This window comes from Uranotaenia lowii, chromosome 1 (genome assembly GCF_029784155.1).
Source record: "Uranotaenia lowii strain MFRU-FL chromosome 1, ASM2978415v1, whole genome shotgun sequence".
In the NCBI taxonomy this organism is placed as follows: domain Eukaryota; kingdom Metazoa; phylum Arthropoda; class Insecta; order Diptera; family Culicidae; genus Uranotaenia; species Uranotaenia lowii.
The window spans coordinates 138,441,433-138,460,339 of NC_073691.1; the positions used below are offsets into that span (position 1 = coordinate 138,441,433).

The 18,907-nt window shown below is 40.5% G+C and overlaps 2 protein-coding genes across 4 annotated transcripts in view; both read left to right on the forward strand.

Annotated features, from left to right (window-relative positions):
* The window catches only part of LOC129740259 (dopamine receptor 1), a 708,993-nt gene that overhangs the window by 437,668 nt on the left and 252,418 nt on the right, over positions 1-18,907 (forward strand). The gene's annotated exons all lie outside the window — the stretch shown is intronic.
* On the forward strand, positions 6,749-7,971 carry LOC129740261 (uncharacterized). The gene is made up of 3 exons (XM_055731871.1): positions 6,749-7,049; positions 7,130-7,216; positions 7,281-7,971. Exons 1-3 carry the CDS (start codon positions 6,854-6,856, stop codon positions 7,472-7,474), a joined length of 477 nt encoding a protein of 158 aa, XP_055587846.1. The 5' UTR covers positions 6,749-6,853; the 3' UTR covers positions 7,475-7,971.

The window sequence follows — 18,907 nt, forward strand, 5'->3', positions numbered from 1 at the left end:
CGAAATTTATTTTTTCAAAATGATTTTATAAAATGAAACTACAGGTTTGAAATTTTCCAACTAAATTTACTTTAGAACCAATATTGTGCTACCATGGTCCTTTAAAAAACCGTTTTGGTATCCGACTCCTCACGCTGCGCGTTCGAACTTGAAAGGCGTTTTGTCCTTCACACTGTCGCGTAGCGGACGAGGCTAAGGGATCACCCCTAGCTTTTACGCAGACCTAGGAAGCCCCGGCCTCCGACGGCGAGTCGGCGGCCACCTCGGATTTGGGAGCTTCGGCGGCTTTGTGCCGCCGCGGCCTCTTCATCTTCGTTGGTTGCGGCTTTGCCGCAAAAGAATAGTATTATGGGAACCCAATTTTTGTGGAAAAAAACTATTTTATTTTTTTTTATTTCAGTTTGGATAAATATATTAAATTTTCTGGGAAATGGCAATTCTGGCGAAAAATTTTCTGGGAAATGGTTCAATCTTGTTATTTTTATTTTCTGGGAAATTGTTTATTCTGGTAAATGGTGCATTCTGGGAAATAAAATTCTGGGGAAGTGGATTTCTGGCGATTGAAAATATAGTGATTTTTCATTCTGTGCAAAGGTTTTCGGGAAAATGGAGTACAACCAAAAAAATACTTAGGGCATAAGAAAACTGAAGTTGGAAGCTAAACACTGCGCATAAGATAAAATATTTGAGCTTATGATCATGATCACAAAAGTGTAAATCAGTGGTGTAGAAACCTAACTTCTAAATCTAAGAATCGTCAAAATTCTTTAAGACACAATAGAAAATTATTAAAAATTGCATCATAAATAAGGTTGCCAAAATTTTTCCCACTCCCATCCGGGCCTAGCAATTCCGGGCATTTAAAAAAAAAACCTGGCAAAATCCGGGCATGGATTTCAATTTTTCAAATCCAAAAACCGGGGAAAAACCGGTCAAAATTAAGGTGTTAATATATATAAAAGCAAAGAAAAAATGCATAAAAAATTAAATTATTATTTTATTTATGTAATTGCAGACTTCCAAAAGCTTTTTGGAACACCTAAATATTTAAAGGTTTATAAAAGTAAATCAGCGAAATTATTTGAAACAACCGTTGAAAACTTCCATACCGTTAATCGATTTTTCTGAAACATACTCAAAAACTTTGATTCTTTTTTTTTTCTTTATGAAAATTGTGAAAAAATCCGGGCAATATCCGGACTTTTTTCACGATATCCGGGCAACCGGGCCGGACCGGACTTTCTCGAAATTTTGCACCAAATATCCGGGCAAACCCGGATAAAGCCGGGCAATCTGACAAGCTTAATCATAAACTAACGTTATTTGACATATTTTGGAATCTTTAGATTTTCAAAATACGAAACGCACAATTTTTGAAAGATTTTCAAAAGTAGCTGTTTTTAAACTTTTTGTATTTTTTAATTTCTCAGATTTTCTAACTACAACATTAAACTTTGCACTGGTATTTTAATGTGATTATCAAAGTTTTTAGTATTGCTTTTGAGTATTTTTTTATTTTACCTTTCAACACCCATTATTTTTGATACACAAAAATACTACTCTATACGAGTCATTCAAAGTAAGTTTTATGAAACGCAAAGCAAAATAAAATTTAAATTTATCAAATAAAAAATTTGTCGCTGTGTAGTTTTTGTGGATTTTGAAAATTTCATAAGTTTTGTCAATTTATGGGATTCAGGTTAGGTCTGAAATTTTTCGATTTTTTTTAATTCTATAAATTTTTTACTTTTTACTGTATATTTAAATCTTACAGGTTGCATACATTTTTATGAAATTGTTAGGTTTGACTTTTTCAATATGGCCAGATTTTTTTAAAATGTGTCAAATGTTTTTCTATAAATGTTTGAATATGTCTATTTTATCAACGTTGTCATTTTTATCAATTTTGCAAATATTGTCAATGATTGTTAATGATTAGTTCAATTTTGTCGGTTGTGTTAGATTTTTAGATTTGTAAATGTTGTCATTTTTTTGTGTAAATGAAGTCAAATTTTTCAATGATATTAATATTATCATTTTTATCGATTTAGGTCAATTTTCTCTATTTTGCGTTTCAAAGATTTCAAAACTGCTATAAGAATTACTTACCAAGAGATCGGCTTACCAATTTAAGGTCCTTATAAAATTGGACTCCTACTCCCAGCACACTTTTATTCATTTTAGTTGTGCAGTCAAATTTCAAAGAGAGTAATTGTCCTTGCACTTCCTCTTTAATAATTTTCACCATTGCTTCACTTGTATCGTCTATGATTTTGGCAATACTGTGCCGGTTTATTTTTAATTTAAATGTATCCAAAATAGGATCCACTAGGTCTCTGACCCCTTCCCATTCGACACTGTTGAACGGGCAGTCATGGATGGTGACCAACTTAACGAGTCCCCCCATAACTTGATTCCTGGACACTCGTACTGCCGCAGATTCATCGGAATCACGCGAATTTTTTATACGCTTACGCCTAATAATGGAATCCATTTCTTCTTCAGCAATCCTTTTCCCCAATTTTAAAACATTGTATTCCATTGGATGCTGGTCGCGAATATGACGATGGCAGTTCGAAATAATGACCGACTTTGGGCGGTAGCTACAATTTTCTACAACAGTGCACCGATATTCCCCCGTCTCTGACACATACGTAAAAAGTTGCTTAATTTTATCCGTCATATTACACTTTTCCATTTTGTCGAAAATAAATGAACTGTAACTAACCGGACTAACTAACGTAACTAACTGGAACCTCAAACACACCCACCAAATAGCTTTTTGCTGCTTACTTATCCGAACCAACAACCAATCACCACACAGCACAGCAAGAGCATACTCTCTTAATCTTCCCAAAAATAACAATCGTAACGCTATGATTACCATAAAATCGCAAGTTGTACATATCCCGATCTTTTCTAGGTCAGGATCTGTACGTTAGGAGATTCGCATTTTGTTGCAACCACTCACAATAATCCGTATGTAGGATAATGGAATGCATTGCGAGTGTGCTTAACAAGGACTTTCTTTTCATCTTACTTTTTTTAGATTGTGGTAACTCACCACTCTCGGAGATCTCCCCACATAACAGGAACAGAGCAGAGAGCATCGCTTGCTAGGAGCGATTTAAATGTGTTCTAGGGTTGGTCGCTCCCTGCTCAAAAGTCGCTAGAAGAGATTTTCTTCCATCCCTGGATAAAACTGCGTGAGATCGTCAACGAGCTGTTCCCACAGCACGAGGAAGTGACAAGGCCGAGGGTCCCATACGAATGGGATACGAGCGAAGAGGAGAGGATTTCACTGGAGGAACTACGCGACATCGCCAAGTCCCTTCAGCTGAACAAAGCTCCGGGTCCGGATGGCATCCCTAATGTTGCAGTGAAGGCTCCGCTCATGGAACATCCCGAAATGTTCCGGTCTTCACTGCAGCAGTACGCGGATGATAGGGTCTTCCCAGATGTGTGGAAGCGGCAGCGATTGGTGCTCCTGCCAAAACCAGGCAAGCCACCAGGTGAACCATCAGCATATCGCCCGATATGTCTCCTGGACACTGCTGGCAAGATTCTAGAAAAGGTGTTACAGAGCAGGATCCAGCTCTACACCGAAGGTGCGAACGGCCTATCCGATAAACAGTTCGGTTTTCGGAAAGGTCGCAGTACGGTGGATGCCATTCGACAGGTTATCGAAAGGACAGATGAAGCCAGGCTGAAGAAATGGAGAGGAGACCGGTATTGCGCAGTGGTCACTCTCGACGTAAAGAACGCTTTCAACAGTAAGGCAGCGATTGCGTCATCGCTCATCAACATGAGGATTCTGGCGTATATCTGTAGGATGGTGGAGTGTTACTTCCGTGACCGCCAACTACACTATATGACCAGCGAGGGACTGGAAACAGTGAGAGTCTCGGCAAGGGTTCCACAAGGATCGATACTTGGCCCGGTATTGTGAAACAGTGTCTACGACGAACTGCTGAAACTGCGTCTCCCCACAGGAGTGAGACTTGTGGGATTCGCCGATGATGTGGTTCTCCTGGCAACGAGCCCGTCAACAGAGGAAGTCCAGCTACTCACCACAGTAGCTATCGAGAAGGTGGAAAACTGGATGCGCTCCAAGAGCCTTCGTCTGGCTCACCACAAGACCGAGATGGTGCTGATCATCAACCTGATCTCAGCACAATCAGGGACGATTGCAGTTGGACTGTGCGCAATCGAGTCCAAGCGTGCGATAAAATACCTGGGGTTGATGATCGACGATCGGCTGAGCTTCACGGCCCACGTCGACTACGCCTGCAAAAGAGCAGCAATGGCGACAGCAGTCCTCTCACGGGCCATGTCGAACAACTCGGCGATTCGCTGCAGCAGAAGGAGGGTCCTGGCGAGTGTGACCTCGTCCATTCTGCATTACGGAGTGGCAGCCTGGAAGGCAGCCTTGAGCAGGCAGTGTAATCTGCAAAAGCTCTGCAGTGTGCAGCGGCTGATGAACCTGCGGGTAATCAGCGCATACCGAACGGTGTCCTCGGTAGCTGCTGATGTTGTGGCGGGGGTCATGCCCATCTCGGTCTTACTAGAGGAAGATACCTTCTGCTACGAGCACAGGCACATGCCCGACGTGCGGAAACATGCCAGAGAGACCTCGCTGTCCAACTGGCAGCACCAGTGGGACAGCTCGAAACGTGGTCAGTGGACCCATCGGATCCTGGATGGATCGAAGACAGGGAGAGGTGGACTTTTGCATGACACAGTTCCTGACTGGTCACGGATGTTTCATGCAGTACCACCATCGGTTTGTACACGTGGCTTCGCCATTCTGTCTAACCTGCGGAGACATAGAAGAGACACCAGAGCACGTAGTGTTCAACTGTCCAAGGCTCGAAGAGGTATGTATGTGCTAACATGCATGCCGTCTGCGGACCAGACACGACAGCCGACAACATCGTGCGGAGGATGTGTGAGGACGCCAATACTTGGCGCGTGGTCAACGATGGGTTCACCCGGTCCATGACTGCCCTGCAGAGGAGTTGGAACCAGCACCAGTCCGCGATCGGTGTAGGGTGACTCCTTCGTCGGGGAGCACCTGAGTAGTGTGCGTCCGACCCTGGCAGTAAAGCATACAAAGGTAAGACTTTACCTTCTGTCTGGTACGTCGAGCGTCTGTGTGTAGGATACCTCCAACGTAACCGTCGTGGAGTATCCGAGTCGAACGCGCCCTCTGCGACGGAAGCTGTGGGGATAAGACAATACCATCTCCACAGTTGAACTCGTAGGGGGAAGAGTATTCACGTCGCGGAATACTCTCGGGTAGAGTGGTCTCACGTGGCCGTCGGATGAGCCACTCGAGTCGGGTAGGATGACATCACCGTCGGGATTCACATGAGTCGCAAGCGTCTAAGACCCGTACGCGTGCTGTGACAGGCGCGAGTCTAGGATAAGCTGCTCTCGATTCGGCACACGGCGGGCAAAAAGCCTAGGGTTGCCAGCCAAAAAGGGAGGAGGAAGACCGGACCACGGTAGGAGTAGAATGCCCTTTCGGCGGGGGGCATTTGAGTAGTGTGCGTCCGATCCTAGCAGTAAGGCATACAAAGATAAGACAATAATACCTTCTGCGTATGCCGAGCTGTTTAGGTACGTCGCGATCGTTGTGTAGGATACCTCTACCGCCGCGGAGTATCTGAGTAAAACGCGCTTCCTACGAGAGAGGCTGCGGGGATAAGACATGACATTTTTCGTAGTCGAACTCGTAGGGGGAAGAATATTTACGCCGCGAAATACTCTCGGGTAGGGTGACTTCACGTTGTCGGCGGTTGAGTCACCTGAGTCGGTGTAGGATGAATTCTTCGCCGGGAATCATCTGAGTAGTCTTTCGTAAAGCCCCGGACGTGTGCTGTGACAGGCGCGTGTCTAGGATAAGCTGCTCTCGATCGGCATTTATACCGATTTTTGAAAATTTTATACCGAATACCGATTTTTCTGGCTTGAAAATTTCGATTTTAATGTGGCATCGCTGGTTTCAAGTGAGAAAACCATCGCCATGTTCTCTCTGCAACTAGCAGTGCTACCAGATGGCTAAAAATCAGATGGGAATTAAGTAATATTGACCAATGAGAGCACCGCCCGCATACGAAAAAATCATAACTCGAACAGTCAATATGATACACCAACGGTTGTTGAAATAGTGATTATTTCTGTACACGTTACTATTCCATCAAACTTTAGCTCTGAAACGATTAAAACGGTACTTTCACATTAATGTTAAAAATTACATTACCAGATAACGTGAATTATGGATGTGGAATATTCCTGTTCAATTTTTTAAAAAGCGTGAAATTGATCTCGAACCATTACCCGAAGCGTTCATGCATTTTGACACATTCACGTCAAAGCAGAGAAGAGGTGCCAAGTGGAATTCAAAAACGTTCATTTGTAAATAAAAAAATCAGAACGCGTAATGATTTCTATGTTGTCATTTCGTTTTTGGCTATATGAAAATCATACCGTGATGATCATTGGAATTGATTTTGAAATAAACTACGAATTTCACAATTATACTTAAATATTTCGACTATTTGAAATCTTGATCAAGTTTTGGATTTACGCTCAAAATCATATAGAACATTTATACGCATAATTTTCGTACATTGAAAACTATTACATTCATCACAAATGACACAGAGAAATTAAAACAAATATTTAAATAGATTGTAAATAAGTATTGGGCCAGAAAAATAATAAAAATTTGAAAATTCGGTGAATCTGGCATCACTGATTAGTTTGTTTGTGTTGTTCGCGCGAAATTTGTGATTTGTGGTAAATCGGGTAATTTTCCTTCTAATCTTCCGATTTAACGACGGCGGTTATGGCCCAACCAGCTGTAGTCGCCCTGTGCGCAACCTTTTGTCACTTATGGCACCAGTGCAGTGGTAATTATCTAATAGTAAGTGCCAGATCGACGCACCGGATGTTTATTGAAACATCCGTTAACTCCCGGTTAAGGAACCTTTGTTTTCCATGCGTTTGGATTCATGGAAACATGGATAGATTGCGCGGTCAAGGTATGTAAACCTGCCGGAAAACTTCTTCCGATAAAATGAATAAACAACAGTTACTGTATGAAAAATATTTCCTTTTGCAGGTTATAGTACTACCACTTTTCCGTATCTCTGGAAGAAGGTTGATAAGGAGCCAGCCCCCAGCAGTCGGCAAGCTACCGGAAGCTCCCGTAAGTTTTAATGGTCTAATCTATACCCCTTATTGTTAATTGACTGCTTAATTTTTAATTTCAGTTCTCTGCACAATCGTGATCCGAAGGACAAGCACTTTTTCGCTATGGCCGGATGGGATCGTCGTTGGAGGTTTCTGTCACATGCAGATGGATCCGCAATGCCAGACGGGTGAATTTAAAGGTCGATTGCTACCCAGTCCATTTTTCGCTCACATCCATCGCCCAAATGGGAAGGAAAGCAAAGCTCCCGCTTGAGCATGCACAACAATAGCAACCTTTTGCAGCACCTATGACCGGACCTTTGTTGTCGACCCCTTACCAGAATTATGGGCGGTTAAATTTGTAGCCGATATGTACCCAATCGGATGGACATTTACATGTAAGTCAACAATAAACGAATTCATAGAATCAAATAAAACTCAAATAAAAATGGTTTCATAAAATGATCCGAAAACCCTGAATGCAAATTTGCACATGTGTGCGTGCCATGTTCCCGTATATGATTCCAATAAACGTATACATACCTTCGGACGAAACATTTTGTCGAATCGTTTTATACCTTTACTGGAAATGTTTGGTTACCAGATTACTTTAAAAATTACTTTAAGGAAAACAGTTTGATGACCAGAATACGTTTTCCCCGATTGGTTTTTGAACGTTATCTCAACTGCTTGCAGAACAGTTCTTCCATACAAGTGGTTTAATAGTTCTTAACAGTAACATAACTTAACGCCATATTCAAGAGACCGTCGTTTCGGAATTCACAATTAGTGGAATGTTTTTTACGATGTCAGTTATCATTATCTAAAAGTTTTTTTACGCTATCCTGAATAATTGTGATACTATTACAGTAACTGTTTGGTAACCGTATTTTTTTATTCGGGCGGGAATTCGCGATTCCGAAGCTAATTTTTGACAAGTCGTGTGTGTGTGCAAGAAAATGTAAACAAACGGGTGGAAATACTAGCTTGTAATAAATCATTATTTTCTTTGATTTTCTTAGGATTTTCAGAAAATGACGGATACAAATTTGATGTAGGAGGTTCAGAGATTATTGTGAGCTATAGGAAAAAATGTGTATGTGCTTTGAAGCATCGCAATTCGACAACAAAAAAGGTCAATTTTTTACCACTCCAAAAACTCTTCTGAGTATTTCACATATTTTTGAATGAAAACTCAAGCCAAATGCACATTTTCATTTGCAGTTTGTTAAAAGAGTAGTCAATTAACGTTCCTTTAAAATTTGGGAAAAACCCAACAATTGGGTAGCAAGAATTTTTTATTCGAAAAAACATAAATTTTTGCTATTGGTTTCCTTCTGTAGCTGCATACAATCAGGCGTAATAATATTAAAGCTGGAAGGCGGAATTGGATTTTTGATGATGGTTGAAATGAAAAAAAATTATATCCTTGGATTACTACACAAATTAAGTTTACTTTGATGCTATTCAATTGCCATCGTACAATGGTTATATCATGTTTTGTATTTTTATCGGACCTCATGATCTGAATTTTTTATTGAAAACTCAATTTATACAACCACTAGCCGTAAATCATTTTAAATTGAAACTTAACATTTTAAAACTGTATTAGGCTGAAACTATTTAAATTTTAATATAACGTATTTATTAATTGTCACAACTAAACCAAATCTAATAGCTATAGTTTAAAGTACAAACGAAAAAAATCGTTCATTTAAACAGACCAACAAGAAGCGCATATACCTAGTTTAATATAAAGATATGATAAAAAATAAAGATAATTGGAAGAAATGAAAAGTTTAGAAAATGGACGAAAAGATTGATTTACATGTTAGTTTTCTCTGACCGATTGACTATTTTAAAATGGAACTATCAGATTGAATTGATTCTCCTACCAGGCTAATTTATTCAAATTTAATTGGAAACAAACTCCAAAGTCATTTGGATTCATGAAAACTCAACTCGAAGCAATGTAAAGTCGTCTATAATTTATCGATCACCCAGAATGTTGCTCACGCAACATCGTACTACCCCAGATGGCAGCAGCGCAGCTTCGAAACAGCGGATTATTGTCGCTGGTCAAGATTTGAAGACTATGACTATGACTATGACTACGACTATGACTTGCACTCTTCCGAAAGGTACGATTAAGATGTCGTACAACGTCCAATTGAAGTAGTTTTTGTCGCTTTAGAAGACATGAAATTTATGTATGAACATATATTGCCTCCACTTTGGCAGATAAATCCTGTGTTTCCAACGTTCATGCGATCATTCTATAATGTTTTTATATGGAGTAAAAATATACCTACAAAAATGTTTGCTGGGATATGCGTTTTGACATCACAAATATATCACAAACTAAAATATTTTAAAAGTTTTCATTTTATTTTATTTTACTTAAACACAAAGTTTATCGCAATTTACCCCTTTTTCTTAGTAGGGTGAAAATCGCTTTTTGTAAAATTAAAAATAACTGGTGAAACCAATAATTTTTCCAACTACGTCAATTTCATGTACCATCAACTTTAAAGTTTTTGATTATCTGTGGACATTAAGTTTTTAGAAGCCATGAAAGTTGATGCCCCAGTTGACGGTAAGTCAGAAAGCCTAGTGAGCCTGAAAAAAAAAAGAAAATAGTCAGGATGTCAGCAACGTGGAAATTCAGGAAGTCAAAAATCTAGTAATTCAGATAGAAAAATAGCCAGAATGTAAGAAAATCTGTAATTCGAACAGTCATAAAAAGGAAATTTATGAATAATAGAATATTTCAATACTAAAAACTCAGAAAGTTGAGAAATCTGAAATATGTGAAGAATATAGAAAGCCAGAAAGTCTGAATGTTTTGAAGTCATACATTTGAAAACGTCAGAAGTGAAAACGTAAGATTGTTGAAAAATAAAATTTAAAAAATTCGGAAAACAGAAAGTTGAAAAGATTGATAGCTAGAAAACATGAGTACAGAAATGCAGTATCTAAGCACATTAGATTGCAGAAATTTAACATATTAAAATGTCAAGTTTTCAGAAACTCAGATAGCTAGAAAGCAAGAATGTCAGAAAAACAAAAAAAAATGACAGTTGCAACCCCAAGCAAAAAAGTTTAGAAAGCGGAAGGTCACGATGTAACAATGTTAGATTTAAAAAGAATTAAAAATTCCTGATGTGAAAAGTCTTAAAATTTGAAGTACAAAAATACAAACAGTGAAAAAGTAAAAAAGCAAAAAATAGTCCAAAGTAAAAAATATAAATAAATATAAAAAGCTGAAAAATGGAACAAAAAAGAATGAAATTCTGAAAATAGTAGTAACTAGATTTAAAAATGTCAGAAGCTTGAAAAGTCAAAGAAAAGAGAAGAAAGGAATTCAAATATAGAAAATTTAAAAAAAGGGAGTAAATAGAAAAAAATTATTTAGTCATAAATACCAAAAAAAAAAAGATCCTAACCTCTGAAAAAAATCCGAAAATAAAGAGTGACATGGAAAGTTAGAAATATAAAGTGAGAAAGCCAATAAATTTAAAAGATAAAATCCAAGAATAACAAAAAATCAGAAATTCATAAAGTTGAATAGTTAGATAACCAAAAAATTGAAAAAGGGCCTGTAAATCAGAGCGTCAGGATATCAAAATGTACAGAAGACATGAATTCTAAGGTCTGAAAATACCAAAAATATTAAAGTCTGATTGTAAGAAACTTGGAGAATTTTGAAGAACTACGAATCAAAAAGTCAGAAAATCATAGATAAAATACAAGAAAATTCAATATATCAAAGTAAGAAAATAGAAAGAAGGCCCAGAAATTCGTAAAAAAAAGTGCTAGGAAAAGAGAATGACCTAACTTACCTGAATAAGAAATTCAAAACGTAGAAAAGTCAGAAACGAATGTCAGAAAAGTATTAAAAAATTAAAGTCGGCTAGTAATACAGTAAGAAGTTCAGAATGTCATGAAATCAGAAAGCATGTAACTCAGATGGTTATAAAAATTGTCAATCAAAAAGTAAAATTAGAAAAAATTGGATAGAGACAGATTGGGGAAACTTATGTTACAAAAATATTATTAAGTCAAAATATAAAATAATTTAAAAGTCCCTTAAAGTTAAAAACTCAAAAAGTCACAAAAAGAGAACAAGACAAGAGGAAAAATACCGACTTCTTCATAATTTATCATTTTTTAATGTTTTCTTAAATTCTTAGAATAAGGGCAACAAATCTATCCTGTCATGTCGTTGAATGAGTATCGTAGGTAGACAATTGATAGTTCAACCTTTTTTTTTCAATTTTCTTTCTATGAATCAAATAAAGACGTCGTTTGGTTTATTAGAATATCCAAAAAAAATGCACATCGATCTTGTTCACCATAATCCTTTTGTTCGTCGTTTCACTTATGCTTTAATAACGATGAAAAAAAAAGAATTCAAACAGGCGGCGATAAAATATGATAGAACGTGTCTGATTGTTCTCCGTCTGAAAGCGTCCTGGTTTCGAATGAACGACTCGAAGAGGGGTAATTGGATTAATCAAAGAACATCGTTTCAACTAGCTATCGTTTTTTGGAGCGAAAAGAGTGGGATTTGCACAAATTTGAGCATCCAAAATTACTCCTGCTTTACTTAGTTCACGTTTTCTTGCTTGCTTTTGTTGAAGCTTTTAAAGGCGTTCGTTTAACAATTTGTACCCTTTTTGTTGTGAGATTTTTTTTTCTTGTAAGTATTTGAAAGCAGCGAAATTTTTTGTATCTGTTTTGAATGAATATTATGATTGAAAAATCAGCTGATTATTGTTTATGTTATTTTTTTTTTTTGAAGTATCATTTAAACACAAATTTTCTATTTATGAACACTCTAACAATCATCTTCTACTTTCCTTTTTTCTTCTGAGTAATTATTTTTTATTAAGACGCCATCATTAAGTCCGTACCAGAATAAAAAAAACACTCATTACAATGTGATATTCAAAATTGGCAATTAAAAATCATCCAGTAGGTACCTACTGGAGAAAAAAGTTCATCGTCAACTTTTCTGAGTAAAGAAGCTTTTAGGAGAAACTTTAACTATGATGAGACACCTTAACGAATCATGAATACAAGCGAACTTTTCCTCCATCTCAAACTTTACCCGAATAGACAAGTGCAAAGTAACAAGTTAACATGAAGGTACCTACTGATTTTTATACACCCTCACAATGCGCTCATTAAAACAAGAACATCTCGGTAAAAAAAGTAAGAAAACGTTCGAAAGACAGTTTGCGAACTGCGGAAATAGATAATGAATTGCTTCGTTTCACTTGACAGCTCCATTGAGGGAAGCGATGCATGCTGGCGCTTCCCCATTCAATGTCAATGTGGAACAGGAAATAGAAACTCACAGATAACGATGCTTTCTTTCACCGTTCGTTAGAGCTGTGTCATATTTGGTCGTAGAGCTTACCTGCACTCTCTATAAATACATACATTAAAATAGATATGTTATACCATGGCTTTCAACTTTGGAATCTTTGAATTAAAATTTAAAGAGAAAGTTGAAAAAAAGGAAAAAAAATAATCCTTTTCCCTAAAATCACACAAAATTTGAAAACACAAACATAACTTTATGCTTAAAAGTATAGACACAATTGAACAGAAATTTGAAGTCATTATTTCTGAGTCTATCACTTTATTCAAACTATGTTCTTGGGATATATTTCTTGATACAGGGTCATTTAAACATTAAAATGTTCCCTGCTAATAGTGATATTTATTAGATGACTTGGTAACTTCCCTCACGTTTGAAAGATTTCTAACGATTAACTTTTTTGAGTATTTTCTAAAACCGAGCTTAAGGTTGACTTTTCCGATTTGCTTCAATCGAAAGAATGTATCGTCATTAAAACGCAATATTTTGAACTCTAACGAACGTATGATGGATTTTATTTTACAAGTGACTCTGAAGCCTAGTCTACACTAGGCAACATGAACTGCGATTTTTGTTATGAGACGAACTTTGTTGTCTGTTGTTGTTGTTGGAAATCTGAGGCGGTCTCAGTGTCTCCCGAAGAAAATGGGAGACGCTGAAACCGTCTCGAGACGAAACGTCTCCTAGTGTGGACTAGGCTTAAGGGTTTCCAGTTATTTGGATCCCCGCAGCCACTTCTGCGAGATTATTCTCATCTTTCTATGCTCATTCAGGCATTCAACACTTTTGAGGATTTAGACGGAAGACTTGACACAAATACTGCTGTAGGCCTCTTTCTTAGTAAACCAAACTAAACTAAGCTTAGCTGAATGAAAACAAGGACCCTTTCTGGATCACTGACCGCTTCTTACGATCTCCCTGATGAATACATACTTCACGTCCAGATGCTTCATTTGCTGATGAATCCGCGCCTCTTCCAGATACTGGGTGCAAGGGATGATGTCCTCCATTAACGTGAAAAAAGTGCTAACCACACCCAATTCACCAAGGAAGTTTGTTAACCGCAAACCTTCCTTGACCGCAGGGCAAAGGGCTCCAATCTTAGCTTCGGTCGACAACAGACTGACCGTCTGCTGACGTTTCGTTGACCACGAAATAAGAATCCCGAAGATCATGTAAGCGTAACCTGATAAAGATCTTCGATCATCGAAGTCGTTGGCAAAATCTGCATCAGCATATCCGACGAGTGGTTTCGATTTCGCATTTCTGAGGAATACCAACGCCATATCGGTCGTACCTCGAAGGTACCGCAGAATACGCTTCAGGCCTTGCCTGTACCTATCCGCCGGACTGGCTTGATACTTGCTTAGTGCGTTAACCACAGCACAGATGTCGCTAGATATTGTAGATAACCGATCAATTCTTTGAACGGTTGTTCGGTGATAACCTCACCATCGTTCAGCTTTGTCCAGCGAACGTTTGTGTCAAGCGGTGTGCTTACGGGTTTGCAATCAGCCATACCGAATCGTTGCAGAACCATCTCGATGTATCCTGATTGCGAAATCTTGATGACGCTATTCGGAAAGTCTCGCTTGATGGTCATTCCCAAGAAAATCTTGGCTTTCCTGGAGATCCTTCATCTGGAATAGCCTTCCAAGCTCGGTCCTCTGAAACGTCTCGATAAACTCGATAACCTCTGAAACGTCTTTTCCGGAAATCAGGATGTCATCCACGTACAGGATGAGAGTGAGTCCTTGCTTAAGGGATCGGTAAACGCAGCAGTCGCTCTTCAACGGTTTGAAACCATCTCGTCGTCGAATCACTGATTCCAAGCACGACCCGCTTGCTTCAAGCCGTACAGGCTTTTCTGTAATCAAACGACCTTCGATTTGCCGACGTCATCGTTTTTTTATTAGTTGATCACCCAGGTGGTAAATCCTTTTTACGGATTGCATTCCATGGCACGGCGAGCGACCGATTCCCCCCAGTATGCTACCCTGGGTCCATGGGTGCAATTGGACGACTCATGATACTAAGTACCCCTACGCCATAAAGTCCACCTGGGGCCTCTGGCCATAATTCTCATCCAGACCTGCAACGAAGGCTATACCCGAGATGGGAGACCAAGTCCGCGCTTAAGCGCTCATCGGCAAACTCCAGTTCGAGTCAAACTCCAGCATATATACCCTGCCTCTTGTTACGATTCAAGACTAAGGACCTCTCCTGTAACGACTTGAGATCCGGCCTTTACTAGCAACTCGAGACTAGCTTGGTTCCCACGAAAAACGTGCGCTCTGCCTCTGTTCGAGACCACTGCAAGAGACCAATGACCTCTCCTCTAACGACTTGAGATCTTGGCTCCGCCTGGCTTGGCTCGAGGCCCTCTCCTCTTTGCCCGTCCGTGTGCCGGTCGAGAGCAGCTTATCCTGGACACGCGCCTGTCACAGCACACGTCCGGGGCTTTACGAAAAACTACTCGGATGATTCCCGGCGAAGAATTCATCCTACACCGACTCAGATGACTCACCCGCCGACGACGTGAAGTCACCCTACCCGAGAGTATTTCGCGGCGTAAGTACTCTTCCCCCTACGAGTTCGACTACGAAGAAGGTCTAGTCTTATCCCCGCAGCCTCCCTCGTTTGGCCGTTATCGTTTGGCAACTGCATGAAGATAACCTCTTCTAAATTTCCATTCAGGAATGCAGTTTTGACGTCCATTTGATGAACGACCATGTCGTATTCGTTCGCCAACGCCAAGACGGTCCGAGTGCTCTCCATCTTGGCTACCGGTACATAGGTTTTCCAGTAGTCCAATCCTGGTCTGTGGGAACATCCTTTCGCGACCAATCGAGCCTTGTAGCGACCATCGTCCATCACGGTGAACACCCACTTGAACAGGATGGGTTTCCTGTGACCCGGAGACAAGCTTACCGCTTTCCAAGTCTTGTTCCCCTTCAGGGCAGTCATCTCCTCGTCGATGGCGACCTTCCAGGAATTCCAGTCGTCCCGGCGCTTCAGCTTCGCGATGTTCTGAGGTAGCTTCTCATCAACAACAGCAGCTACGTTAGCCACGTAGCGCTGTGTAGTTCCTCTTGTTCGCTGACTACGTCTCAGGGCCGGTTCATGGGTGACGGAATCTTGGTCATCATCGTCATCGTTCGGGAATTCCACGCTGCTCTGGTAGTCGCTCTCGCCGTGTTTTCTGTTTTTGGCACATCGGCTGACCGCTCAAATGTGTTTTCGGGTACTTGCACATCGACTGGCTGCTCGGATGTGGGTTGTTGTTCTGGCTCATACACATTGGCTATCCGCTCAAATGTGATGGCTCCTGGTGGGTCTTCGATAGGCTTCTCAATGCCTTTCTCTGGCGTAGCACCGCCACGCACTGGCTCTAGAACGCAGGTTTCATCGAAAACTACGTTGTGGTGAATCTCGATGAATCGGCTCGAACTATTACAAAGCCGATATCCGTTATTCGCGTAACCCACGAATACCAGACGCTTCGATTTCGAATCAAGCGTCTGCCACTTTTCCTTGGGAATCTGTGCGTACGCTGGACAACCGAAAATGCGCAGGCTACTCAGCTTTGGCCTACGACCGTACCATATTTCGAAAGGAGTCTTGTTGACCACAAGACCTCTTGTTGGTGATCTGTTTGTGAGGTACGCAGCGCACAAAACAGCTTCGTCCCACATCGTCTTCGACAATCTGCTACCATAGATCATCGCTCTGGCCTTCTCCATCAGTGTACGATTCGCTCGCTCGCTGAAGCCGTTCTGCTGCGGAGTATACGGGACCGTGAATATCATCTGAACTCCTTTCTCAGAACAATGTCTTTGAAACTCGTTACTAACGTATTCATGTCCGTTGTCGCATTGCAGCTTGCACAACTTCTGACCGAAGTGTGCAGTTGCCATAGCCTCGTACTGCTTGAAGCGCTCGAACACCTCGCTCTTGTGTTTGAGCAGATAGACAGTCATGAAGCGGGTAAAGTCGTCAATAAACGTGACGAAGTAACGGAATCCGTCAAACGTTGGCTCCTCCATATACCCACACACGTCCAAGTGCACAAGCTGCCCACAAGGTCTACCCGACCTAGGCAGCACGACATTGCGAAAACTGTTGGCTGCTTGTCTACCTGCCATACAGCTTTTGCAGACAGCTTGTTTCTCCACCTTGGCTGAAATATGGCAGATAACCTCCACCATATTGTTACTTACCATTCGCTGCACAGCTCCAACGCCAAGATGCCCGAGTCTGGCTGCTGGCTGACTTCCAAGCAAGGCTTTCCGCGTGATTTAAGGGCTCCAAAACAAATCCAAGCAGTGTATGTCATACAGGAGTTTTCCTTGGGCAAAAACCTCCCCTGAAAACTCAAACTTGACGTGCTTTCCAAGAAAATAAACCCTTTTCCCCTTCTCGGTGCACTTTCTGATCTAAAGAAGGTTTCCGTCGAGCTCTGGAATCACAAGTACATTGTACAGTATAATTGGAACAATGGACTTTACAATTACACTGCTCAGATACATTGATCCAGTTCGCTAGGCTCTCAAAGACTCGCCAGTTTTAGCTGTGTTGATGACATATGGCTCTTCCAGAGTCTTGACATCAACCAAGAGGCTCTGATCTCGCACTATGTGTTGAGTGGCACCAGAATCGATGACAAATCGAACCTTATGTTGGTTCTGGTGGCTTATAACCTCAGCCAAACCACAGCCAAAACCACCTCCTCAAGGGGTCAAGAAATTGCTTCCAACTGTGCTCGAGCATGTTTACAGGAGCGCACATCCAGAGCACGAAAGTAACCCTTCGGCTAGCAGCTCCAACCAACTCCTCCTGTTTCTCCAGGTGAACCTTCCAACCTTCGCGCTGCACGGTTGCGGATCCAGAGACTCCTCCCTGTCGTCGGACGTGAGCTCACACATGCTAACCGCAGCGTGACTCTTTACGGCATCGTGAGTAACCCTCTCGATCCACGAAACTTCTCGGGCTCGACCGCTGGCGACATCTCGCTGCCTGGTGGTTCTCTGGCTGGTCCCTTTGGGTTGGGTCGTCTCGGCGCTGGCTGGTAGTCCTTTGGCTGCTGGCTGGTCCACTTGCTAACCGCAAGTTTAATACTCCAGAGTACCCCTCTCGAACTAACTCGAAAATTTCCAATCCAGACGTATCTGGGCCCATAAACTGTTGAAAACGCAGGTTTCAGTGGTGGAAAAGAGTTATCTTTATTCATGTTTCGTCTGTGAGGTCGGTAGAATACAACCATATAAATTAGCGATAGCTAATTGTCACTTTCCACTTCTTATATTCCCTATCCGGGAAAGTACTCATTTCTCAATGAGCACTTTGACACTCTCACCCAGAATATCTGGCATCACTGTTGTGTTACCACGAACCCAATTTGGTAGTCTCGCTTAACCGTGTGATGATGTAAACATTAGTATCGCGTTAATCATCATCACTTGTCATCAGCAATCATTGATCTATTGTTCTCGATTGCGAATTGAACATAACAAGAGGAACCAAACCAAACAATGTTTCGGTTCTGCCCGTGGCAGCAGAAGTTTGCTGCATGCTGCTGCTGTTCCGGAGGAAACCGTTAGTTTCAACATGATTTTCATTACATCATTACTAATTTGAAAGTTTAAAATCATATCTTGGCAATTTATTCACATTGCCATCCAACAACAGTTTCTGAAGAGTCTGGTGCGAAATACCAGATGTGGAATGAAAATGCTCCACGAGAAGCTTCATTGTTTGTTTTGAATGATACCCAGATAGAGTTTCTGATAATGGAAGCAAAGCCCTGTCAAACCTTGCCTAGGCTGCCAGTTTTCAATTTATTTATGGTGATTCGAGCTACTAGATCTGTTATGGGTACTAATTTATGACCTGTACTGAAATATTATAAACATACTAGCAGACCCGGTAAACTTCGTCTTACCATGTTAAACTTTGCGTCTATTTGCATTTTTTTCGCTGTTTGACTAAAAAAAAAGCATCAAATCTTGAGTTGTTAATCGTCTCGCTTTCTTGAACATGTTCTAGTTTTTTTTAACATATCCATCCATCTTTTCCGTTTGCTCGAATTGTCCCGCTTAATTATATCGGAATCAAATCTAAGAATTTCAACTCAATTCTACGGGTTTCATAAATTATTAAAAAATTCTCTCCAATTAATTTTAAATGCATCTTACATGAATCCTTTTCATTTACATTTCTTTGATTCGGATGCTTTGAATATTGCCAAATGGTATCAGGTATCAGCTTCCCGTTGCAAATTCGATTTTTTCAGCACTCAACGTTACCATCAAACTTGGC